Source organism: Bos indicus, chromosome 22, assembly GCF_029378745.1.
Source record: "Bos indicus isolate NIAB-ARS_2022 breed Sahiwal x Tharparkar chromosome 22, NIAB-ARS_B.indTharparkar_mat_pri_1.0, whole genome shotgun sequence".
In the NCBI taxonomy this organism is placed as follows: Eukaryota; Metazoa; Chordata; class Mammalia; order Artiodactyla; family Bovidae; genus Bos; species Bos indicus.
This window is the reverse complement of record NC_091781.1, coordinates 35,853,203-35,881,140: the sequence shown is the minus strand read 5'-3', so window position 1 is coordinate 35,881,140 and position 27,938 is coordinate 35,853,203. Positions and strand designations below refer to the sequence as shown.

Here is a 27,938-nt window from a genome sequence, read left to right as displayed (position 1 = left end):
ACCCATGGCTGATTCATGTCAATGTATGGCAAAAACCACTACAATACCGTAAAGTAGTGTCCAATTAAAATAATTTAAAATTATTTAAAATAAACTTAATTTTTTAAAATTTTAAAAAATAAAATAAATAGCTGAATTAATAAAAAAGTGAAAAACTTAAAATAAATAAATAAAAGTGAAAGCAAACAATTCAATAGATGAAGAACCTCTGGGTTTACCATGAGAGTTGCATCCTTCTCTTCAAATGCCCTCCCTTTCCCAGCTTTTCAAACGAGTAGCAAATGACAGATGTGGGTTCCGACCATTATCACTAAGTTCAGTTTACGGTTAAAGTCGGACTCAGACTCTGGAAGCTCTCACATCCTTTGTACAGAGGCTCCTCTTCATGAAGCCTCTGGGACCCTGTGAGGGCCACTACAGGATTACCTGAGGGAAACCTCACACCCTTCTTCCGACAGCCCTGTCCCACTGAAAGAGTTTGGACATTTCTCCAACAGAGAACACATGTGCTCTCACACACATGCCCACAAAGGCATGCACAGAGATTCTGTCTGTCACCTCAGGGGTTTCCAAGACACTCTGATGGCTATCCCAGTGTAACAGATCTGACATGGAGGACCTGGAAATCTTGTGTTTAACTAAAGAGACAGCCTCACCATAACCAAAGAGTGTAAATGAAGTTTACTGGAAATGGCTTAGGCCATTTAAAAATTTTTATCACCTTTTCTCAACTTTCCCATAAAGGACACATTTAGGTCCAATTTATCACAAAATGACAGATATGATCCAGACTGAGTTTGCAAACCTGCCTCTCCATCAAACTGCACCTCTGCATCCCCTTTGAATCCCATCTAAACTTTGTTCCTAAATGTGGAAAATCAAAGCAAAGCAGCATCCTGAGAATATGCTTTAAAAACTATGCCACCACTAACCTATCACTAATTGGAATAATTCTAACCTACCCTCAGGGGCTAAACATATGAGCATCTGGAAGCTTTTTGGACTTTTCCCTGATAAGATTTAACCTTGCTTTATGTTTCTTCTCAAGTTCAATTATAAAAATGACTTAATTGGAAGATGCATTCTGTATTTAATATCTTGGCACCTAAACTTTCTGAAGCTATGTTCGGTGGGTGTAGAGAAGTTCAAAATACACCTTTTTATTTTCTGAGAACATGTTAATTAGCTGTGACATTGTCTTTTATTTGGTTAAGGTCCAGAACTGTCCAGGAGAAAACCAATGTTTATATAGCTCTCAAATTAAAGTCATCTTGTATGCCTTTCAACAGTCTGCATTACCTCCCAGAAGACTTGGGGCATAAGAACAGATTTACTTCTGAACTTGTTATAACACAGGATCTGACTTGCATCAGAAAAATGCAAAGATAGTATGACTATCTTTCACCTCATTTTTCTAGGTGAGAAACTGGCCCCCAAATAAGCATTAATAGTTAAAGATATACTTTCAAGGGCTTCCCAGGTAGCATCAGTGGTAAAGAACCTGCCTGTCATTGCAGAAAACATAAGAGACATGGGTTGGATTCCCTGGGTCTGGAAGATCCCCTGTAGAAGGGCATGGTAATCCTCCCCATTATTCTTGCCAGGAGAATCCCATGGACAGAAGAGTCTGGTGGGCTACAGTCCACGTGGTTGCAAAGAATTGGACACGATTGAAGCTACTTGGCACCCACACATGCATACATGCTGAAGTAGTTCTGTGCATGCTAAGAACATGGATGGTGCAAACACCCAGAACATCAATGACAGAACACCCAGAACAGCCCCTCTTGAGTAAATACCTGCCATACATTTATTCCCTCATCCAATAAATATATACTGATCGCCTGCTGTGAGCCAGATTCTGAAAGATATAATGTATAAGTAAGAAAGAGATATTATCTGAGAAGTTATTAGGGGAGGTACGTGTGTGTGCGTGTGTACATGTGCATGTAGATGGACAGTAATCAAATAATCAACACAGACTGATGACAACATACTGCAACATCCTTTAGGAAAATAGTAAGGGGTGGCTTCTGGAAGAATATTCCATTGCTAAAAGCAGCATGTGCTAAGTCTGCAAAGCAAAACGGAGCCTAAACTGTTAGAAGAACTGAGAGACGGCTATGGAGGCACACTGGGGTTGGGGGGCAGGCGGGGTGCAGAGGTGGCCTGAGATGAACTTGGAGACCAAATAATGCAAGGGCCTTGTGGGCTACTCTAAGGAGTCTGGGTTCACTCTCAGTTCTGGGGAGGAAGACTCCATTAACAAATTAAAGCAGGGATGTGCCAAGAGCCAACTTATTTCCAGAAAGTTTGGTCTGGCTTCTACCTGGAGAATATGTGGGCGGGGATGGGAGTAAAAGCATAACACCAGTCAGGAGGCTACTGTACAGAACAGGTGAAGGACCGAGGGTGGTTTACCCCAGGGGAAAAGCAGCGACAAAGGGGAGGGACAGGTAAAGTCAAAAGACGCTTTGGTGCCAGATTGACAGGCATTGCTGAAAGCTTGAAAGGAGGAGAAGAGGAGGAGGAGGAGCAGAGGGGAGGAGGAATGGTTAGGCAGAGGAAAAGGAGATCCTAGAGACATGGATATCTACCTTTAGGTCTCCAGCTTAAATAAACGATTGGAAAGGAGTACCACATATTGAGCTGAATATCTCCAACACAAGCTGTTATCACTAGGTGGACACTTTTGGAGCAAGACTTTTTATTTCTGAGTATCACATCAGGGCCAACTAGGAAGAAAGAAACGGGTTCAATTTTGAAAACTCCTTGGAAGTCCTTGGCCACACACTAGCCTTGAACTTGTGTCATAAGACCTTTGAAAATAACACTGATCCAATCCCCCTAAAACAAATGATTTCCTTATTACTGACAGGCCAGGGAAATTGGAAAGATGCAATGGATTTTACAAATGGGAACGGGGGAAAAAGTCAGCTCATTAGTATTTCACAGAATGATTTCAAAGTCGAGGTACTTATAAAGTGAGCTGAAAATATTTGCTCAGAAGAGCAAACTAATACAGACAGCACTTAGGTGCTTAAATGATGAAAAGAATTCATGTGGCTTAAAAATGACAAATTGATCCATTTTTAAAGCAAAATTATTTACAGTTCATGTATCTGCCAAGACTGAAGGCCACTGCAGTGATTTACATGGACAACAGGAAAAACTCCAAGTGCTGATGAGGTATTAGGCCAATGTCATTAAAGGTTGCTCCAAAATCAGTCTCAAATACAAGCCAAAGCAGAGGACGGTCCTTTTTTCTCTTTCTTTTATCATTTATGGGTCTAAGTCAAATGATTTTTTTCCAAAAAGCAAGAAAGAGGAAGGAGTTAATGGAGAAGAAAAGGGAAGTATTGATTAATATGAAAATGAATTACGCATGTTTTAATGGAGTCAAATACAACAGCAAAGTCTATTTTGTAGGGCTCCAAAGGGCTGAGGGTCTGAGCTACTGTGAGCAATGAGAGGCAAGAAGACTTACGTAAGCAACCCTAGGCCTTCTACCATCTGCTTCTCCCACTGCTTTTCCTTGCAGCTTGGACTTAGGTGGGCTGTACCACTGTCCTGGTTCTGGGTCAGGTGGCATTCGGGGCACTAAGGCAACGGAGAATGTGAGAAAGAGGCGGCATTCAGGCGGATTCAGGCTGGGTTACTTAACTGTGTACATTGCCTAACATCTCTCTCTTGTATTTTTTAATGACTAGCTGTCAACTATGTCTTTGGCAGTCCTTCCAGGAGTAAGGGACAGAGAACAGTGGAACAGAAACCTGTTGTTGTTGCTACTTTCATCCATTGTGTTCACTGAAGATACTTCTTTGCCCATCATTTGGCGTCCTTTAGGAAAACTTTGGAGAAGGCAATGGCACCCCACTCCAGTACTCTTGCCTGGAAAATCCCATGGACAGAGGAGCCTGGTAGGCTGCAGTCCATGGGGTTGCGAAGAGTTGGATACAACTGCACGACTTCACTTTCACTTTTCACTTTCATGCATTGGAGAAGGAAATGGCAACCCACTCCAGTGTTCTTGCCTGGAGAATCCCAGGGACGGGGGAGCCTGGTGGGCTGCCGTCTATGGAGTCGCACAGAGTCGGACACGACTGAAGCAACTTAGCAACAGCAGTAGCAGGAAAACTTTGTGCGAGAACTTTTTTTCAAAACTAGAAACATACTGTCTCTTTAGTGAACACATTATGCTTTTTTTTTTTAATTTGAAAATAAAAGATAAGTAAATAATGTGGTTACCTACATTGCATAGGCTGCTGGGGAACTCAGAAGAGTTTCATAGCCCCATCACAGCATCTAACTCAATTTTTCAAATGGCTTTTTATGGCTTTGGATGACTACTTCACTAAGGTTATCATCATTAAGCGCTCAATGACTTTTATTACGTGTATACTTGTTCAATGTTGTATATCTGCTTGGCTACCTTTTAAAAATACATGCTCATCAGACTTTAGGCCTCATGAAGACGGTGAGTATAGATTTGTCTTTTTCTCTCTCTCCAGTTGTATGAGGGCTTGAATGTTTTCTGTTTTAGTTCCTGGGTCTGGGTCTGGCTCATAGGAGATACCCAATAAATACCCATTGATGGAACAAATGCATGAAAGTTTTTACTGATCTGTGACAGGGCATCCTTTTTTTGAAAGGAGCAATCAATAAATCATTTGTAGGCTCCAAGAAGGCACCATCTTATTTATTACATCATTTCCAGTGGCTCACACCAACCCTGACACTTGGTAGTTTTTCAACACCAGCTTGCTGAATGGATGGATGAAAGGATGAGTAGATAAAAGAGAAATGTATGGCTAGATGGGCAGATGAAAGAAGAGAGAAAAGAAAGCAACGGTTGGGAAATGAACTATCGAACAAACCTAGGTGAACACTGACTTCAAATTCAGGGTTTAGTGTGATACTGAGAGTTTTCAATTCTCACACACAAAATCCTTGTGTGCGATTTTGACAGAGTCTCTGTTAAACAAGTTTCCAGTCAAGATGATTAAATTGGGCCACCAAATGTTTCCCAGTGAGGACTAAAACCTGACAGCAAATATGTCTTATTTTTGTCTCTGCCATTTGGCAGAAAAATCCCTGATGCTATATGGATGTCCAGGTATTAAATTAGAAAGATTTTATTAAGACACCACCATTGTCCCCCATGAGTATATAAACCATAAATTTAACATTTACACTAAACCTAGTAGGTGAAATTGCTGATTGAGAGTAAGTTACAGAGACTATCCAGGAGGGGAAATGAGATAAACAAGAGAAGTCCTTCCGTTCTAAAAAAACCCCAACTACTTAATTATTGAAATTTTAGGGGAAAAAAGATATGAGGGCAAAGGAAGCTGTCAGTCACATGAGCAAGTCAACAATATCAGGAGCCTCTATGAATAAAGAACAGACACCATCCTCAGTTCAGACAGTGTATCTCAGAACTAACAGTAACTCTCAGCGTATCATAACCCAGGCACAGACAGTGTACATTTCATTCTGCAGCCTGTCTGTCTGTCACTATGGGAATGGCGTTCTGGAACCAGGACATTCAACTTCCCCACAGATTTCCTCCCATCCTACCCAAAAAAATCTCATCGTCATCTGTCTCTCTGGCAGGACTTCATCAAAATTCATACTGGGAAAGGGGAACAGCTTTCAACCCACCTGTACAGAACTCCTACTGATCACAGATGTTAGCAAGGCTCTAACTGGCAACAGCAGACCTTGGCTGATAGCCCCCCCAGTTTTGTGCAGCAGCTGCCAGAGGGTGCCAGCAATGCTGTGAAAACCACCATCCCTGTCCTGGCAGAGAAACCAGGGAAGGACAAGCCCCAGGCTGGGGGCTGGCTCTTTTCTAACCCAGCAACACACCAGTCTCTTAGCTTGTGGTAATTAAGAGCCAGCAGACTGTGGGCAAAGCAGTTAAGAGAGGCTTTTTCCCTAGGAATGTAGCCTGAGTAATTGGTTTGCTGCTTGCTAATGACACGGCTTCCATAAAAATAAACGGTCATGGGGAATTCTTAACTGACTTGGTGAATGCGGGCCCCTATACCTGTTTGATATCCTTTAAGTTCAGCAGGAAATTCCACAATGTGTTGGGGGAAAAAAAGATGCAAATGAATCTACAAAGATCCTTTTGCACAGCAAGTTTAAATGGAATGCAAAACAACACAGAACACCTTGCTACTGATGTCATCCTGCCTGTGCCAAACTGCTCTCTCCCCCAGTACGCTCCATGTCAAGACTCCATTTCATGTGGAGTGCATAAAGTAAGTCCATGCATCACGCAGCATGCCAGGGGGCGGGGGAGAAAAAAGGATGACTCCTGATAACTCAAGCTCATGTGACACCTCTCTCAGTTGTGCTTCTATTTTTTTCTGAAGGCTGAAAAGGTTTCTGGACTATGACCCAGGGATGGGGAGACACATATGCATGCACATACACGCACACACGTGTGCACATGCACACACGCACAGAGGCTTTGGAATCTCCATAGTTCCAACACGGACACCGACCAGCCCTTCTCAGCTTGGACATTAACACAAAATGACAAGGGAGGCAGACAAAGTCACATGTTCCCATCACCATAGCATCATGCCACTGGAATCACATCAATTATTGCAGGTTTTTCTCTTTGGAGAACTTAGGAGCAGGGCTTATGAATGCAGGAAGCCCCCTCTCTCATCTCATGAATAAACTTCTGCCTCTCGCTGCCAGTCTTGGAGACAGGTGGAAAAATTCAGCTGCAGCACATAAGCTGCAAAGTTTTTAAGGGTTCTCCGCTCCCGGATGGCAGAAGGTTGTCAATTTTCCCTCCCCCGCCCCCTAATATTCTAAGCCACAAGGAAGCACACCCCTCTCTCTGTATCTTGGTGTTAAAGATTTGGGAAAAGTTCTTTCACCTGGATCAATTGCACAGGCACCGGAGTTCCAGATTTTGAGTTTTTAAGTAGCATTTTAATTTGTTGTCAGTGCCCTGGGAGTAGAAGCTCACCACCACCAAGCAAAACACTAGAGCCTCTAAGCTATTAGCTAACATGTCAACTAGGTAATGCATCTTCAGGGAAACCAGATTAGAAAGGACAGCATAACATTGATTTTTTTTTTTTTAAAGAATCCTATACCTGCAGCATAATGCCGCTAAAGCCGGAAAAACAACAAAGGACATTTCCACAGAGGGGAAAATGTCTTATTCTCAGTTCTGGGGCATTTTCCATGTGAGCATGGGCATATACACAGGACAGAGTTATTCCTCCGTAAACCTACAGGCTTTACAATTTTTAAATAATTTATCATCCAGTGCATAAGAAAGCTTAGGGAGGGAATCCACCCATGTGAATGGCTGGAAACACCAGTTGAGAGCAATGCTATTCAGGAAGCAGGTGGAGGGTTTTTTTTCCCTCCTCCCAAAAGAAACAATAGCATTTATATCAAGTTAAAACATCTAAGAGACTCATGCATTGGAATGAGAGTTGTGAAGCATTTATACAGAGAAGATTACAAACGTGCATTCTTTATCCAGGCTTCTGCACCCTGCCTACAAATCACTGGACAGTTAAAGACAAACCCAGATAATACCTTCTATACCAAATGGAGCTCCAGAACTTAATAAAATGAGCCTTGGTTCTTGTCTCCTCCACCCACTCTAAAACACATTTAGTGAAGTCCAGCCAGATAGCATCTCCTCCCACCACCAGCCTCCCACCCTCCACCCCCCAAAAAACCAGTACCAAGTAACTGACAAGTCCTTACCGACTTTGGGCTCTTCTTGGGAACTGGCAGTCCTGGAAAAAATGCAACAAGGAGGGAAGGGGTTGGGGGGAGGGGGGGAAGAGATCATTAGCATATAAATGTTACCTTTTCCTTAAAGAACAATCCCCAGGTGTTTCATGGCAACCTAGCCATCTGCAGAGTTATGTCAGATTTCTCCCCAGCATCGGAGTTACCAGGCTGTTCATATCGAATCAAAGCAGAGGGAGGAGGAGAGCGAGAGGCAGGAGATCTATCTGCATTAGCTATGCTGACTTGTACTGCAGCAGCCTGGAGGCTGGGAAAAGAAATTCACAGACCTCAGCGGCCTGGGAAATTGAACACTTGGACAGAATCTCAAATGCTCTTCTGGATTAAGAGAGACTTAACTTACAATTAAGTCCAAGATATTTCCTTTCCACACGATCCACTTGTCAGTTGATGAGGACCAATCAGGACAGAGGAAGGGGGTGTATATTTAGTTTCAGAGGAGTCCATGGTTAAAATTAAAAAAGAAATTTTTTTCTCAGTCTTTTTTTCCCCCCTGCCTTTTAGGAGAGGAAATGCCTTCTTTATTTGGATGAGCTGAATACCAAAACAAAGACAGATCCTCTTTTGCCAGCACATACAGATCACAAACCTAAGCCAGTCTAGGAACCCCTCTGGATCATGGCACACCTCTCCACACGTCACTCGTGCAAGTACACTCCTATTCAGTTTCCCAGGACCAGCCCCTCGAAAGCAGATGGTTAGGAAGTAAAAAGAGAAATTTCATGGTGCTGAGAGAAAAAGATAATAATGTAGAAAGAGAAAGGCAGAGGAGAAAAGGTGCTCACAGATCCTAGCAGGCTCTTCCAAACCCCCCCACTGTCTTTACTGGGAGAGGGAGAGCTGAAAGGGACCGTTGCTCTCACTTCTGGGAAACTCAGCAGCCATTAGGGGCAGACTTATGGGAAAACTGTCACCAAGAAGAGTGTGGCCAAGGAGGGCTGGAAAGGAAAAGCACAGCGTTTATCGGTGTTTAAAAAGTAATCATTTCTGCAAGCTGTCCTCTCTCTTTTTTTCTTTTTTTAATTTTTGGTTTGAGCCAAGGTTAGATTGCAAAACGCAGATTCCACCTGTGTTAGGCACAATACAGGTCCTGATGTATTGGGATCTGATGACTTTGCACCGGAAATGTCAACCTTTTTTGGAACACGATCTGTAGGTAGTGATGATTTCACCTCTACTTAGAAGTGACTTGTCAAACCACGAGGCGTGCTAAGTCCAATGCAAGTAGGGGGAGGCGGCGGAAGTGGGTGAGTAGGCGGAAGTGCAGAGGAGCACTGCTAATGGGGCCTGCAAGAGGGCGTGGCGGGGCTGCTCAGCCCCATGGGCAGCGGGGCCACTCTTCTGGGATGGACTGTCATCTCACTGAAAGGAGGTCAGCACGGTCTGGCACAGTGGCTCTGGGACTTCAGAGCACACATGGAGGACCTGGCAACTTCTTACCAGAGCAGAATCCCAGGGCCCACCGTCAGGGGCCCAGGAACCTGCAGAATGAAAATATATCCCAGGAGATTTTGACACAGAAGGTCTGAGGACTCTTTTAAGGGAACTATGCCACTGTAGGACAAGGATTACCACTCTCTCAATTCTGGCAAATCTGCGTAGGCTAATTTCAGTCAGTTGCTTTACCGTCCTTCATTCCTCAGTTTAGGAAATGGAGAGACTAAAGACTCTTTGTGCCCATTTGGGGTAATTTAATAGACAAAATGTTTAAAAGCCTCAAACCTGGCATAGAGCAGGTGGGACCTCAAATGTCAACCCTTTTACCCTTCTTTGCTAATTTACACCATTCAGGAGGAAAAATAAATGGTTATGGTTATCTTACTCTATCTAATTAGGAGAAAGCATTTGCCTCGCATGTTAAAATGCAATATATAAAAATATATATTTCTTTATATTTATAGACTATATTAATATTTATTATTTGTAACAATTTATATATATAAAATGCAATATATATATATTGCATTTTAACATGCTAGGGGAAATATTTTGCCTATGGATGAGAATAACTGTCTTGAGCAATTTAGATGTGTCATTTTTTCTTAAAAATAATCATTAGGTGCTTTGATTTGTTCATTAATGAGATTCCCTTAAGGAATTTTATCAAGTGATATTAGTTTTGAGTCACTGTGTACACATTAAAATGGTCTAATATTACATCTTTAAATATAGATTTTTCTCTAATTCAGACTGATCTTAGTGCATTGGAATAAACAATACTTCACAGGAGTGAGCTTTTGCTAGACTTGTCATCGCCCAGGATTCCAACAACCCTCTACAAAACTTTGTAAAGAATCTACAACTAGTTTGGAGGAGTCAGGGAAAACGACTTCAATTTACACTCTGCTTATCAGTTCTGAAACTCTGACCATCTCAAATCCTCAATCTCTTACGATTTTCATATATAAAATAAAGGGTACTTTGGATCCTCTATCATAGTGAAATATTCACACCCACATTCAAAGTTTTACAGGTACATGCTGCTCACTGCAGCGTGACTAGTACAAAAAGAATCTGGAAACGACTGGAAGTTCTAGATAAACTCAGGGACAGCCAACCTATGAAGCAGAGGTTAAAAGGTACAAGCTATCTCTATTAGTGACAGCATGAATGGTCTCCAAACTATAATGCTGAATGAGAACAGCATGAAGCTGAAGGGAAGGCATAAGAGATGGGTATTATACAGATTCAGACACCTCCGTGCTCTTGACTGTCACACACAAATATTGGCAAGTGAAGTATTTCCAGTGGGGAAATAAGGGGCAGGGAGTGGATGGACTATTTTAAGCAGGCTTCAGACTTAATCTAGAATTCTTTCCACAACAACATATTCACATCTTGTTGAGGCAATAAACTAAACATTAATTAATGGCCCTTCCATTAACTGTGCAAAATCAACCAGTCTAAAGCATATTGTGGTAACCAGTTAGTCTGTTTGCTCTGAAGAAGCAGTCCATGGACTCTTCTAAAAAATCCCAGGCTCAAGTGACCCAGCAAGTTGTTTTACAAATAAAGAGGGATTTGCTCTTCTGTGCTGGCTAGTTGCCAAAACTCTTCTTTTTAAAAAAGCCACACCATTGACAGGAGCCAAATGTGCCCACAAAACAGTATTTAAAAAGTCAAAAATCAAGAGACTCCATTTGACTGCTAAAAAAAGAAGAAATCAAAGATTTGTTTTAGGTCCACATCATCATTAAACCTTAAAATCTAATGAATATGAATGTTGGAACCAAGCTCCTGATGACAATTTATAATTTATTTCAACCAAAGCTATTCAGATGGGCTGAAAATAGCTGTGAAGACCTAATGGAAAGCACTAAAAGAGATCCCTTTTCGGCAGAATTTTCCAAGACTGAGAAATCCTGCTAGGTGGCTCTGCTTTAGCTGGAGGTGACTGCAGGCCATCCTACCTTGGATGGGCCACAGAAAGCAGAACCATCCCATACCAACAGCATGTCAGTGGTTTTCCTTAGGACAAAGGTAAACTTTGTGTTCCCAGGGGAAGCAGGAAGCCCGTCTTGTAGAAATCATGTCACATACTACATAGGAGGCATATGGGCAGAAAGAGCACCTGTTTTAATGGGCTCATCTGCTCCCTTCAGGGAAAGGAAGGGGGATTTTGAGAAGAGGCAGAAGAAAAAATCCATGGACAGCACCATCTGCTCTTAGAGCCTGGAACTTCAAAGGGATCCCAGGAAATTTCACAGGAAAGTGTACCTTCAAAGTGTCACTCTGGGTGTGATCTACAGAAGTGAGAAAACCTGGGGGCCTGAATTTCTAAAGTTTCCAATGAACAAGGTGTGCCTCTGGAGAAAACAAATGGCAAATGATCTGCTAGTGACTGATAAATGACCAATTAACATGAGGAGGAGGAGGAATCTCTTTCCTTTAGCTATCAAGGCCATAAACTATGCTACTGAACGTGTTCTCATACAACTAAATGGCAAGTGTTATTCTTGGTGAATTTTTAAAATGGTTGTACATGAAAGTTTATATGAAAAAAGTAAAAATATAACAGAATACAAAGCATTTGGGAATAAAGCACAGAAATTTATACGTTAAAACCGTGTGTTCTTGGGCCAATGATATCATGGATGGCTTTATTACCTATTTTAGAATCTTCCACAACAAGAAAAGCTTTATTTACTTATGAACATATACATACTCACAGATCCCACAATAAGGTCTATACTGCCTCTTTAAGTAAGATAAATGCAGCAAATTTCAGAACATTTTATTACATTTTTAAATCTCTAGAGCCACTACTGACTTCTCCAAGAGTTGCTTACTTTTTCCCCAAATGAATACATACACGTTGAGTTTCTTTAAACATCCTGTTGAGATTAAGACTTGTGTTTGTCCTACTGACTAGATGGAAATAGGGAAGACACTGGATAGCTCAGCTGGGTATCAGGCAAGCCAAACAGAAGTCAATCTCTTTCCCATTTTGTCACCAAGATAAATAAAACCTGAGATGCTGGGAAAGAGATTGGACTTCGCTGGACCTAATTTCCTCTAGGCTGAAAGGAAGTGAGAATGTCTACCAACCTTACTCTCTGAAAGAACCAAGAAAAATTGCACAAAGGGTCTGAAAGGGGGGAATGCTAAAGTCATTGTCAAAAGCAAAGTGGATCTTCAAATAAGAAAAATGTACTGGGTCATCAATTTCCTTTTTTTTTTCATTGTGATAGTCATTCCCCTTTTCACCTAGTCTCTAGATTTGAGAATTTTAATGGAAACATTTGGTTTCCGCCTCAGTATTCTAACATATGCTATGTCACTAATTTACATCATCAAACACAAGGGATTCCTTAGAAGTGTGCAGAGCAAAATGATGCATTTACCACTGCTGAACATGGTAATGCCATGTGTAAGGAGCAAGGAACTTATATATATTCAGAAAGACAGAGGTAGCTCACAGAAAAGCCACAGAAAGAAGACTAAGAACTTGGTCAGAGGCTAGTCTTAGATAGAATTCAAAGAGAATAAGACTACTTTTGAGCACATTTTCATTTCAGACCCTACAAGTTTTCTTTCTTATTCTAAGACTTAACAATGCATAACGCTAAATGCAGGATTCAAAGATTACAACTGACTTTAACTCAGTAAACTTATCATTAGGATTTGTATTAAGGGAACACAAAGAGTCTCACACAGATATACATAGAAAAGATGTTCCACACAGTGTTATTTAAAGAAGGCAGAAATGGAAACAAATTGAACTTCCAAGAACCGAGGAATGAGCAAGCATATTGTTATATCAACAAGATGGAAAATTATGAATTGATTAAAAACGAATGGATTGTAAAAGTGAAGACTATCAAGCAACATGGGACAAGACATGAAAAGCAGATTAAAACCTGCCAGACAATATAAATTCGTTTTTAAAAAATGTTATATCATACACATACATCACACACCCAAAGACTACAGAAAGATGTATTAAAATATCCTTCCAGACTGCTAGGATGAATAGGTGATTCATCTTATTTTTGGTGTTTTCCAATAATTTATATACACTACAACTAGAATCATAAAGAGTTAATTTTTATTGAACATTTAGCCACACTGAATGCACTTGGACAGTGGGATATACCTACTGGCTTTAGTGCACTGCTAGATTAAAAAATAACTGGAGTTTGTTTTAGCTCTCTCTTGATTCAATGATGCCATTTCTACTCAAGTGTCTGTACTGCTAAATTATGGGCCATGGCCTCGATTGAAAATGGGATACAAAGCTGTTGAGCCTTTCTGAAGCAAAGCTGCAGAGAAGCACACAGTTTTGCATACAAATTCAAGGAGCGTCTGAAACCTTGACCAGGGAGCCTGAGAAGCCCCTTCTGTTGGGGTATATGATCTGCAGGTTAAATCATCTTGTTCAAGCACATGAGTATGGTGTTAGAAGCAATTCCTAGAATGAAGTTCATTTCTGCTGAGTTTGTGTCTCTAAGAACAGGGTATGCAAAACACTTCATCTGCAAATAGAGGGGACAATGAGAAGAATCAAGCAGAAAGGGGAGGGTTTCACTGCTTTCCTCTCCTTCTTTCTTGGGAAGATCTAAAGGGCACAGCTAAGAAAAAAATTTGAGGAGCGATACTGCATTAAAGAACACACCAGAACACTAATACTTATGTGCAAAAATGCTGCTGCATGAAAAAATTATGAAACTAGCAGGTAATGCTTTTACTGGTGGAGGATAGAGTAGTATGCTGAGGGAGCCAAATACCAAGAGATCATTAAGATCCAGATGGGAAGAGGTACAGGGCAAGGGAGTGAGAAAATCTGTGATGTTCCTGGTAATGCAGATGTGATGATCATTCGATTGCAAACCAATGGCTCTGAACAATTAACATTAATGGCCAGTAACCTTTCTGGAAAAAAGCCATCTGCACCATTCTCTATCAATTAGTATTTCATTTGTTTTGTTCAATACATAATATATAAACCACAAAACAAATTTAATTTGCCCTCACCTTACCAGTGAAATGCTAATAAGGACAGTCCAGAAAACTGAAAAAGGTAGGTACAGTTGGCCCTAACTTTTTTCACTAAAGGCAGGAAGGAAATTAGGGAAAATGCACTCACTCATTTAAGCAAAGTGGGCTAAGGGCCTGCTAGGTGCCAAGAGCTGGCATGAGATACAGCATTTAACTGAACCTGTTTTTGCAGTGTTCACATTCTGTGGGGAAATAGAGAAACAAAATCCACAAATAATTTCAGAGTGATAATTTTGGTGAAGAAAATGAAGCAGGATAGGACTCCCCTTGTGGTCAGTGCATAAGAATCTTCCTGCCAATGCAGGGAACACGGTTTGATCCCTGGTCTGGGAAGATTCCACATGCCTCAGGGCAGCTAAGCCCATATGCCACAACTACTGAGCCTGCGCTCTACAGCACATGGCCCACAAGGAGAAACTATCACAGTGAGAACCCTAAACACTGCAACACAGTAGCCCCCACTTGCCAGAACTAGAGAGAGCGGGTGTGCAGCAGTGAAGACCCAGTGCAGCCAATAAACAAATAAATCACTTAACTTTTTTTTTTTTTTTTTAAAGGAAATTAAGCAGAATAAAAAGGAGTTCATTATCTGAGCCACATTCAGCTCCAGGTCTTGTTTTTGCTGACTGTATAGAGCTTCTCCATCTTTGGCTGCAAAGAATAATATAATCAATCTGATTTTACTGTTGACCATCTGGTGATGTCCATGTGTAGTGTCTTCTCTTGTGTTGTTGGAAGAGGGTGTTTGCCATGACCAGTGCGTTCTCTTGGCAAAACTCTATTAGCCTTTGTCCTGCTTCATTTCATACCCCAAGGCCAAATTTGCCTGTTACTCCAGGTGTTTCTTGACTTCCTCCTTTTGCATTCCAGTCCCCTATAATGAAAAGGACATCTTTTTTGGGTGTTAGTTCTAAAAGGTCTTGTATGTCTTCATAGAACCGTTCAACTTCAGCTTCTTCAGCGTTACTGGTTGGGGCACAGGCTTGGATCATCGTGATATTGAATGGTTTGCCTTGGAAACGAACGGAGATCATTCTTTCGTTTTTGAGATTTCAAATCCTGAAAGATGATGTTCTGAAAGTGCTGCACTCAATATGCCAGCAAATTTGGAAAACTCAGCAGTGGCCACAGGACTGGAAAAGGTCAGTTTTCATTCCAATCCCAAAGAAAGGCAATGCCAAAGAATGCACAAACTACCGCACAATTGCACTCATCTCACACACTAGTAAAGTAATGCTCAAAATTCTCCAAGCCAGGCTTCAGTAATACGTGAACCGTGAACTTCCAGATGTTCAAGCTAGTTTTAGAAAAGGCAGAGGAACCAGAGATCACATTGCCAACATCCGCTGGATCATGGAAAAAGCAAGAGAGTTCCAGAAAAACATGTTTCTGCTTTATTGACTATGCCAAAGCCTTTGACTGTGTGGATCACAATAAGCTGTGGAAAATTCTGAAACAGATGGGAATACCAGACCACATGACCTGCCTCTTGACAAACCTATATGCAGGTCAGAAAGCAACAGTTAGAACTGGACATGGAACAACAGACTGGTTCCAAATAGGAAAAGGAGTACGTCAAGGCTGTGTATTGTCACCCTGCTTATTTAACTTATATGCAGAGTACATCATGAGAAACGCTGGGCTGGAAGAAGCACAAGCTAGAATCAAGATTGCCGGGAGAAATATCAATAACCTCAGATATGCAGATGACACCACCCTTATGGCAGAAAGGGAAGAGGAGCTAAAAAGCCTCTTGTTGAAAGTGAAAGAGGAGAGTGAAACAGTTGGCTTAAAGCTCAACATTCAGAAAACTAAGATCATGGCATCTGGTCCCATCACTTCATGGCAAATAGATGGGGAAACAGTGGAAACACTGGCAGGCTTTATTTTTTGGGGCTCCAAAATCACTGCAGATGGTGACTGCAGCCATGAAATTAAAAGACGCTTACTCCTTGGAAAGAAAGTTATGACCAACCTAGACAGCATATTAAAAAGCAGAGATATTACTTTGCCAACTAAGGTCCGTCTAGTCAAGGCTATGGTTTTTCCAGTGGTCATGTATGGATGTGAGAGTTGGACTGTGAAGAAAGCTGAGCACCAAAGAATTGATGCTTTTGAACTGTGGTGTTGGAGAAGACTCTTGAGAGTCCCTTGGACTGCAAGGAGATCCAACCAGTCCATCCTAAAGGAGACCAGTCCTGGGTGTTCATTGGAAGGACTGATGCTGAAGCTGAAACTCCAATACTTTGGCCACCTCATGCAAAGAGTTGAAATCACTGGAAAAGACTCTGATGCTGGGAGGGATTGGGGGCAGGAGGAGAAGAGGATGACAGAGGATGAGATGGCTGGATGGCATCACCGACTTGATGTACATGAGTTTGGGTGGACTCCGGGAGTTGGTGATGGACAGGGAGGCCTGGTGTGCTGCAATTCATGGGCTCGCAGAGTCGGACACGACTGAGCGAGTGAACTGAACTGAAGCAGGATGATGGAACATGCAGTGCCTGGCATGCATGGCTACTTTATACTCAGTGGCCAAGCATCTCTTTCTTAAACAGAGTATTTAAAATAAGACCTGAATCATGAGATGAGACTGTCCATGTACCTATTCATCCATTCAAGATTTATTGAGCTCTGCCAAGTGCCTATTGAAGCATGAAAGGTAAATCAGACATGGCCCTGACCTGGACAAGTTTATAGTCTGTCTTAAAAGAGAAAGAGGTGAGACTTCCCTGGAGGTCCCATGGCTAAGTCTCTGAGCTCCCAATGCAGGGGACCATGAGGGAAGTCCCACCTCTTTCTCTTTTAAGACAGGGCCTGGGTTCAATCACTGGTCAGGGAACTAGACCCCACATGCCACAAATGAGACTTAGTACAGCCAAAACAATAATTTTCTTTTTTTTAAAGAGAGAAAGATGCAAAATAACAGTTATGATGCAATGTGATCAGTACTAAGTGCTGTGATAAGAGGGAGCTCCACTGCTCTTGGAAGTATGAGAGAAAAAAGCAAATCCAATGTGAAGAAGGGAGCAGAGGGGACAATGACCACTGAAGCATCTAAACATGAGGTCAAGACGTTGGAAGCAACATGCAATAACTGATTCCTGATTGAATAATAATGATGACCTTTTTTAAAAAAGTTACCGTCCCTTCAAACAAAGTTAGTGTGCCAGCATAAACTCAATGCCAAGTTAAAACTAGAGTACATTTCCACTGAAGGACCTTATAAACACAATGTATCACAAAACTGAATCCATAAAGCAAAATGAAAAATGGTACTAATTTAGCTATGTTTGATTTTTATCTCCTTCTTCTAGCCAAATACCATCATCAACCCTGCAGCATAATTTTTGAAAGCAAATATGATACCAGCTGCCAAGAACAGGAGCATCAGACTCAATGTCTCTAAAAAGATGAAGACATTCTTTCCTTTGGGGACCTCATAATGGTCATTATTAAATAGTACAGCCACCATAATTTAAAGAGATGCTTAGACTTCTGACGTTTGGACTAAGTGAGCTCCCAATGCTACGTCAGGTGGCATTTTGTTAGGAAGATTAAGAATACAGTTGTACAGCTTTACAGCCATGGAGAAGTCTGCTTCAATTACACAGTACATATAGCCTAATAAATATGTCCTGAAGAGAAATAAATGGCTTGCAAGGCTGGTGATTGCTAATGGTTTACAGGGCCTTTCACCTCAAAGTCATAAGCCTTGAACTGGCACAGGTGAGGAAAGACCCAGAGTCAATAATACTCTGAGCTGCTCCAAAATCTGGGTAAGATGGATGGATTGTCCTCGTGCAATTCTTGAAAGATAAATGGTCACTTCAGATAGAGTGTCACTGAAGTAACATGGATAGTCCTACTGTTGACTTTTGAAAATATAAAAAACACTTTGAAGGGTCTCTGACTCAGCTTCCTATTTGTTAAGAAATAAACACAAAGGGGGTCTTTAAAAGTAAGAGCTAAATGCAAAAATAACAAGAACTGAGAGCTTGCCTCTGACATACACTTATTCTTCATAACTGTTATCCAAGTACTAATAGCATCTCTGTGATTACAGATGAGAATATTGAGACAGTGATGGGTAAATAACATGGCCAAGGTCACACAGTTAGGTGAGCAGTGGTCTGAAGATCTGGTCTAATGTCAGGTTTATGCATTTAAACATTGAACTGTACAGTCTCATTTAAAGGTGCTTCATCTATTTGGACCATAGCCCATCATGAAGTGATTAGAATGACAGTGTTTGTGCATCAAAATGTATTCATAGCAAATGTGGCACATAGCTTCATGGAATATATGAATATCAACCTATAGGTCAATGGGTAGAGGTATCTTGGACCCATAATTGTAATGTGAATCTAGAAAGAGAGCTTCCTTTGTACAAACAGCATGAGAGTCCATGTATGGTCAATCAAATCCCTAAGATGTCTGTGATATTTTACTCCAGGTCACAGTATGGAAATCATTGGCCATCTAAAGCTACACATGCTAATAATCTGGGTCTCTGATTTGAAGGCAATGAAGCCAGTCTTTTAAGCTATATAACTAATAGGTTGCCTGGACACCAAGTCCTGTGATATACTTTTAAAAGTTTCTGCTTTTTTCTAGCTTGAAAATGCATTCTGACACTACTTGGTAACAGATTTTTGTTGTTATTGCTATTGGGAAAACAACAGGGAAAAAAGATGGAGAGAGTCAGAAGGAGAGTGGGTTGTGGCACCATCTCTCCAGGTAGGAAAAGAAAAGTAACTAAACAGTCAACTTAAAAAGTCCACTAATTGCTCATGGTGTACTATGGGGACCAATCTTTCTTCTCTAGGGAATATTCCTACCAAGATCTACTTAAAACAATGGAATTAACCCAGTTTTTCAAGTGGTTCCAGGAAACCTCTCAATGTGGACTGGAAATGTCTCTAATATGGGTATTTGGGCATAAGATCTTACCTTAGTTTACAAATGCTTCTGCCTCCAAGGAGGACTACCCAGCTGGCTTTCCTACCACCTATATTTCAAATCTGAAATACTTGTTGAGCAAACGCTTAAGGGTTGGCCCTGTTACACCCATTCTCCTTACCAATAGTTCATCAAGGTCTCCAAGGGATAGGAGAGAAAACTTGTCTCCAGGGCAGTGCCTCCAAAGTTAAGTTTGACTTTCAGCTGCATAAAGTATATGGGGGGATCATGAAACAATAGCCCAAAACAGCTCACTGAAAGAAAAAACTGATAAGAATTCCTTTCCTGGGGTGAAAAACAGGATGCTGTGTGAGTCCTTATTTTAAATTAAGGTCACTGGCCCAAAGGGAAACCTATCACAAATAGTACTGTAATTGGTGCTGAGATGTTTCTAGGTTAAAAAAAAAAAAATACATGCCAGAATCTTTTTCTTTAGGATTATTGACCTTGAGGATGATTCTTATCCTGCCTGCCTATTTTTAGCAATGTAAGTTGGACACAGGACCAGGTATGATATCTATGAGGGTATCCCCAGTCTTAACCTTGCTGCTGCTGCTGCTGCTAAGTCGCTTCAGTCATGTCCGACTGTGTGACCCCATAGATGGCAGCCACCAGGCTCCCTGTCCCTGGGATTCTCCAGGCAAGAACACTGGAGTGGGTTGCCATTTTCTTTTCCAATGCGTGAAAGTGAAAAGTGAAAGTGAAGTCGCTCAGTCGTGTCCAACTCTTAGCGACCCCATGGACTGCAGCACACCAGGCTCCTCTGTCCATGGGATTTTCCAGGCAAGAGTACTGGAGTGGGGTGCCATTCTTAACCTTACTAGACCTCAAACCTCTAAAATTTGAGGCCCTTCTTGAGGCTTATTTATCTTTCTTACCATGTCCATCTCCTAAATGTTTTCTGAAACATCTGTCCATCTCCACTGCCACCACCTTTTCTTGCTTGTGTGACCACAAGGGCCAAAAACCTGGTCTCCCTGTTTTATTCTTCATCCACTTTAATTCATTGTCCACAAAGAGGCCAGAGACATCTTTCTACAGCATAAATCAGATTACATGGACTCCTGACTACACATCCCTATGGCTTCCCAACACAGTTTCAACAAAACACAAACTCTGTGTCCCACAAAGCCCTCCTTGCTGTGAGCCTGCTTGCTTCTTTAAATCCCACCACTCTTCCCCTTGACCATGCACCACAGCCAGAGGTGTACTCTCTCGGCTTCTGGGCTCTTTTCCTTTCATTCCTCTGGGCACTTTCACTGGCTGTTCCCTCTGTCTGGAACACTGTTCCTGCAGATCTACATGGGGCAGCTTTTTCCCATTACTCAGGGCTCTCCTTAAATGTCACTTCCTCAGAGAAGCTATTTAGGAACCCTGGCCAGCAGAAGAAAAGATCCTTCTTGTCCCACTATATTCACATAGCTCAGTTTGTTTTCATAGACCCTGTGACTTATATATTTATTTGTTTACTGTTTATATTGTTTATTACCATTTACTTGTTTATTGTCTCTGTTTCAGGGACTTTGCATGTTATACTAAAGTTAGTCCCCCAGCTCTTGAGGGTATCTGGTCCCAGTTCAACAAGTATCTTTGGAATGAATGCATGATTGCTGGGAACTCAGAAAGTGAGTAAATGTCTTGAGGGTTGCAAGAAGAGCTGATGAGGCAAAGGGGAGGGCGACTTGGCCTTTCTTTTGATCACCATCATCTCTGCTGTGACTGCTTAACAGCTCTTGATCCTTGGGCTGCTCCTTGATTTATTGGTGAGCTGCCAGGCTCAGCTTGACTCACCGCTGCCTCCCTCTGCGCGGAGAGCAAGGTTCCACTGTGCCACCTGGTGTTCTAAATTCCTTATCACAACGAATGGGAATCGCTCAAGTCCCAGGATTAACGGGAGGCTCACAAAGCAACCCCAAGCCTGACAGTTATTGGTCTCATCAGAGGAGTGTGTTCTCAGGGACTCCTGGAGAATCTAAACACATTTTCAGTTAAGGACAGCTTCATCCCTTTCCTTAGAAAAGCAACTTCTTATGACAACACTGAGTTAAAAAGCTCCAAATGCTTCACCCTTCCTGACAAAAGGCAAACACGGGAGGAAGAAAACTATTTCACGTTCTTTTCTTCGTCAAATCCATGAATCTCTTGAGCAGTTTTAACAGCCTTGATTGGGTGTGACAATCACTTTTCTGTCACAGTGTACTTTTGCCAAATAGGAGGGCAATTTTCCCGTCTGCTCTGTAAGGGCACCTATTATTCAGCCATTTCAATTAACTTCATTACCAAACTGCTTAATTGCGACGGAAGCCACCCCTGGCACTGTATCAAACCTGACTCCAATCTCTTAAATTTAGAAAATCATATTAGCTTTTGGAAAGCATGGGTCATGTTAACAAAGGCAAGGAGATCCAACTTATGAGTCCAATAGCACTGCATTATTCAAAGTGTCTGGCAGTCAGACCCAAAGAGCCATTTACTAACGGGTCATGTTTTTCCAACGGGCAAAGGACATATGATGAGCAGCCCCATTCTTCTCCCATGGAGATATTAAATGTCTTCAAAATCCTCTTGCTGAAACAATATCTGCCCTGGTCTAAGTGATTATGTGAACTGCAGAGGGAAAAAAGCTGTTACCTTGACTTTGTCAATTTCTAATGACAGCTGCTTCATACGGCCATGGGAAGCAGTAGAAGCTCATGCTTTGTTCAACTATTAGATTGCAGGTTTCAGTGAGTCAATACTCATTTTGCGAATTGGATTTGCTTAAAGGCAGAATATGGGAATCGGTTTCACCCACACACACCCCAACACACATAATGCCCCACTCAGGATGAATCTCAATTAGAAAGAACTTTTATAGGTCAAGTACATTTAAGATGCAGGGAAATTCAAGGACTGCAAGTCCTTTTAATGAAATATTTCAGCTGGGAACAAGATGTACAACAGGGCATTTGCCTTCAAGAAGTACATTGCATTTATGGCAAGGAAGAGTAAGTAGCATAAATTCATATTGGAAATGACACAGATGATCCCCAGTAAGCATTTACACTGAAGAAGGCACTCAACACATTTCTCATGGTGGAGATCAAATGCCAGAATCCTTTTGCTCCCTCCCCTATCTGATTTTGGCAGTTTTTTTTTTTTCTTAGTAAATAAAGCTCTAATCAGGTTTAGAGTTAATGCAGAGGGAGAACTTAATGCAAACGGACCCACTGAAAATGGATTTTTTTAAAAAAGCTATCATTAAGTTTTTGACACTTTTTTATATACGTGGAATTAGCCACAGATATTTTGGCATGCCTCATGCATCATGAATGTGTATAGTTCATCCAATTTTTCTCTAGCTTTTGGATTTAACATTCTCTGAGTTACCTTAATAACTTATACATGACGAAAGAATTTCTGAAAGAGTCTAACCAATAAAGGTAGTATTTTGTAAGGGCAACACAGGGCAGACAGATGAATCCACCCCTGGCCTTGAACTTCTCACTCACTTTCTCCCTAAATTAAGAGACTGTGGAAGCCCTGGTTAAGACCAAGGAGGTTCCCACTGCTCTTCCTGTGGCTTGGATTCTAGACTCCCCACTCATACATTACTTCCAAGAATCCCACCTCCTTTCCTCTGCTCTCTCTAACATCCTGACAGCCTCCTTTTCTACAGCAGTGATTCCTGCATTTCAGATTTTAGGAACCAGCAATTTTTCACTAAATGGATTTGAGCAACTGACCACAAAGTGCCAATTCCTTATTTTGCAAACTAGAAACATTAAAAAGGGGGTGGAAAGGTAACAACCAACTACTATTCCATAAGTAAAAGGATACTTCAAAAGAAAAAAAAAAAAGATAGAGGGATATAATCTCCCAAAGAGAGTCTTTGAGAGCTTATAAAACTTCACGAATAACCTACTTCTCTATCCTGCTTTATTCTCATTTCACTGTTTACAGAAAATCACTGTCATCACAGAGTAGAATAAGAAACATCTCCGGCCACATTTTTTCTTGAGGTGACTCTTTTTTGCCTTCTCTTGTCTCTCCCCCAGAAAACTTCTCCTGAAGTATTGAAAACGGGAGGACCACCTGAATATTTCATCCACCCTCTTTCTCCTGGATGGCTTGAAGCCCCATCCAATCATACAGAGCAGTCAACCCTCCATCAGAACCAGGCCGCAGGGTGAGTAAGACGAGTCCTCGTCTCGTTCCATCCTCACTGAAATACTGAGGAAGGTACAGATCCCCTCGTATTTCGGATGACAGTGCGAGGCTCAGGGACATTGCCCATGGCTGGCCCAGGCAGAACTGCTGGCAAGTGGCAGAGAGGAGGACTGAACGGAGAACATGATGTGGGCCAATGGGTCACTTCCATCAGTGAGCTGATCGATGCAGCTGATTGCATCAATATAGAAGCAACGATTGAGAACGAACGGGGACTTCTCCCATGAACTCTCTTCCATCCAAATTCAACACACAAAAGTCCATAAACTAATTCCATTTACATCTTAAAAAAAAAATAAGACACCATTTCCAAGAAGTAAAAATAAAGGGTGTCTAAGGAGTCTCATTCCAGGTTGCTACTGCCCTTCAGTGGACATCGGCCATGTCTGAATACACTGTCGGGTATCATTGCTGGGGAGGAGGAGGAGAGTGCTGCTGGCATCTAGAGGACAGAGGCAAAGGACGCTGTGACACATCCCATGATGCACAGGGCAGCCCCCCTAACAAAGAACTGCCTGGTCCATGATATCAATAGGGCCCGGTTTGAGAAACTTTGGGATAAAAAAACAACTGCACCTTCCTGTTTCATCACCAAAGTCAAAGTGACAGTTATTTTGCAGGGGCAAACTACAAAAACAAAGACTCCATGAATTCATGTGCACTGTTATTATTTTTCCGACACAAACATTTCCCACTTTGGTCATTGGTATCTATGGCAAAAGTAATCACAGAGAACATTCTTCAGTTTAGAAACAATATAAATATCTCAGGAAGCATAGATCTAATTCCAACTGTCTCCAAATGATTAAAATAAACTGCTTTGTATTATGCAACCATAAGAAAGATTTTTAAAATATAGGGTTTTTTTTTGATGGATTCCTCATGCCATGGACCCTGAACACACCAACTGTTAAAATAAATGTCTCATAAAAACAGAAGGCACTTCCCTGGTGGTCCAGTGGCTAAGACTCTGTGCTCCCAATGCAGGGGCCCTGGGTCTGATCCCTGGTCAGAGAACTAGATTAGACAGGCCACAGCTAAGACGTGGACAGCCAAATAAATAAACAAACCATATCAAAAGACAAAACAAAACAGGTGGCTGAATAAGGCATGCTGATACCCAACACCTGAGAGGAAAGGAATTCCCTCTATTACAGGATCTTAAAATTGCTCCACGCTGCAGTTTCCTAGCTATTTTGACTGCTATCCTAAGATAATATCATGTATGAAACGAGTCGCCAGTCCAGGTTCGATGCACGATACTGGATGCTTGGGGCTGGTGCACTGGGACGACCCAGAGGGAGGGTATGGGGAGGGAGGAGGGAGGAGGGTTCAGGATGGGGAACATAGGTATACCTGTGGCGGATTCATTTCGATATTTGGCAAACTAATACAATATTGTAAAGTTTAAAAATAAAATAAAATTTAAAACTTTTGAAAAAAAAAAAGATACAGTGCAAAAGGATCTTTTGAATAACTCTGCCTCAAGTGTTAAAATTACAAAACTAGGATATGAGAAGTTTTCATGGCAAAGGTGATATGCTAAATGGAATTTCTAGAAAAGGAACTGAGCATAAGGAAATGGAGAGGATATGATTAACCACACTGTATTTTAGATGTTTACTCACATGTCATTCATCTATAATGAGAGATTATCACAGTGCTGAAAGCCCACTGCATAAAAGAAAGGCTGAACAGCATTTGTTGCGTGTGGTGAGAAATGAAACACATAAAGAACATTAGAAACACACACACACTAAACAGGATTGTCACATAAACCCAGGCAGCAACTTGGCATACAAAAAGGCAGGTTCCACGCTGCCAGTGGAAACAACACTTCTAACGACCCAGTGCTATTTTCAAAGATGTTAAAATTCTACCAACATGATTTTGGAACCAAAAAGGATTATGTTCATAAATGAAGGACATGACTAATCTTTGAGCAGGAATACAAACATGTGAAATACCAGGCAGGATACAAGTTGGGGAATGTTTTAAAATTTGCAGGTGCAATGCAAAGACAGACTCAATAAAAACCATAGCAGACACTTAACTCCAGATGGTGGTAAAGAATGTGTGATTTAATTTAAGGAAAATGAAGGAAGGTGGAAAAATATTACCCTGAGTAAACTCTCTGCCTCAATAACTGTTTTGAAAATGTTCAGAACTGCAAAATGCTTAGAGGAAAGGCTAGGAAGATACCTCTTCCAATAAAGAGAAGCTTAATGAAGTGAAGTCACAAAACTAGTATCAAATAAGGGAGAATAGTAATTAAAAAAAACAACATAATGTTCCTTGTATCAGATGCCTCTCACACCACAGCCCCCATTCCAAAGAGGTGATCACTAACTAATTTTCATATAGAACCAAAGTAAAGGAAGAAAATAAACTTCAATGTCAAGAAAAAAAAAAAGTCTGAGGATGTCATCTTTCGTCACCAAAAAAAAAGTATAAATTAAATCCAAAAGAAAAGAAAAGCAGCCAGTTCCTGAAATTTTGAGATAAGGATGGTAAAAAGAAATTCCTAGGAAACAGGTCCTCCTCACAGTGCCTGCACACATGCTGTTTTGGGGTCTCAAAGTCCACTGTGTATGAGCAGTGGGCAGGAAAAGCACAGGAGTGTGTGAGGCCAGATGGGATAAAAAAGGAAATGGCAGGCTGTGGCAAATTGGAATTGTTGGCACCAACCAAAGGCATGTAAATTTAAAAATACTTTTTAAAGAGACTACTAAAAAATACATGAGTGGGTCATGCCAAATACTACTCATGGACCACCCACTCACAACTCTCAATTCTTCAGGTACTTCAGTAGTAGTTCTAGTAGAACTACTAGTAGAACTAGCAGTTCTCAGCAAATGGTAATTGTGTCCCATTCCCATTGGTCATCTGTCATGTCTGAAGACATTCGGGGAGGGAATGTGGAGGCAGGCACACACTGGGCAGAGACCAGGGAAGTTGCTCAACATCTGGCAACGCACAGGATGAACCCTTGCAACAATTATCTGGCCCTAAGTGTGGGGGCGGAAGGCGGGGATTATGAGACTGGAATTGACATATACACACTATTATATACAAAACAGATAACTAATAAAGACCTACTGTATACCATAGGGAACTCTACTCAGTACTCTATAATGGTTTCTATGGGAAAAGAATTTGAAAAAGAATAGACGCTTGTATAACCAAGTCACTTTGCTACACACCTGAAAGTAACACAACACGGTAAATCAACTAAACTCCAATTAAAAAAAAAAAAATCTGACCCTAAATGTCAATAGTACTGAGGCTGAGACACTCCGCTGTGGCCTCATGTCATTTAAAAGGTGCCATTTGTCACCCCTTTCCTCCTTGATGCACCTCTTACCCCAATCTGTAGGCACAGATTCAGACTACAGATTACTGCTGGTTACATTCACAGGTTAGTCTTGTTTCTGTATCTGGGTTGCGGGTACCTTGGTTCCTCTCCCCTTATCCTAGGGCTGTGCACATGGAATGCACTCAGACCTCGATTACACGATGGGTCAACTGGAAAAAGGCTTGTCACCAGTTTAGAACAAGGATGCGAAAGAGAGAGGAAGAACAGCTACAATATATAAGCTCAACTGATTCTACAAACAGAAAACCTCAAATACACAGAAATTTCACTAGCTTAATTTTAGGAGAAAAGGGAGTCACCAAATCTAGTTCTGTTTTCTGCAACTTACAAATACTGTTCGAAAGGCCAACCCCTCCTCTCTGACGCTGGGTCCTACTTCCTTCCCTTCTTAAAGCCCTCACTCCTACAATGATGCCCCTTTCTCCTCTGCATATCCAGTTTCTCTATCCTCTGGGTTGTTTCTATCGACATACATGTTGCACGGTCTCCCATGTAAAAAACCAAGGCAAATTCTCTCAACTGCACAGCCCTCTCGACCTCTCTAGCCAGTAGCTCTTTTCTCTGCTCCATTTCACAGGGAGAATTCTTGGACCACTTGATCAAATCCCCACCCCACTCCTGCCTTCTATGCCCCACTCCAGGCTGCTGCTTATAGACACATCATGAACTCCGCTCTCAGAGATGACCAACGCCACACACAATGTTTCCACCCTCACATGCCTCCACTTCCTGATGTGGAAGGAATACACTTGAGATACTTTTTTCTCTGGGACTCGTAACACCACACTTCCTGTTTGCACTGGGTGCCCCATGATCTCCGTTACCAGTCCCTCTTCCTCAGCTTGATCCCTGCAAGATGATGTGCCCCAGGCCTCTGTCCTGGCTCTTTCTTTCCTTTCTACTCTTTTCCTAATTTCATTCACCCTCATGGCTCTATATACTATCTACATGTGTGTTTGACAAATGGTAGTGAACATAGTCCACAGTGAGAAATGCACTTGGTAACAGATTGACACACACATACATACATGTGTTCATATGTGAGTGTATATGTGTATGCACACATATAAGTCAAAGTTTCATGAACATGTGC

At 41.5% G+C, this 27,938-nt stretch overlaps 1 protein-coding gene across 18 annotated transcripts in view; it reads right to left on the bottom strand.

The window, feature by feature from the left end:
- Window positions 1-27,938, bottom strand: part of MAGI1 (membrane associated guanylate kinase, WW and PDZ domain containing 1) — a 640,650-nt gene that overhangs the window by 39,483 nt on the left and 573,229 nt on the right. For all 18 annotated transcript variants that reach the window (XM_019984506.2, XM_019984508.2, XM_019984507.2 and 15 more), the window contains one exon: window positions 7,753-7,784. In XM_019984506.2, coding sequence (XP_019840065.1) covers window positions 7,753-7,784 — 32 coding nt within the window. The remainder of the gene's footprint in view (window positions 1-7,752; window positions 7,785-27,938) is intronic.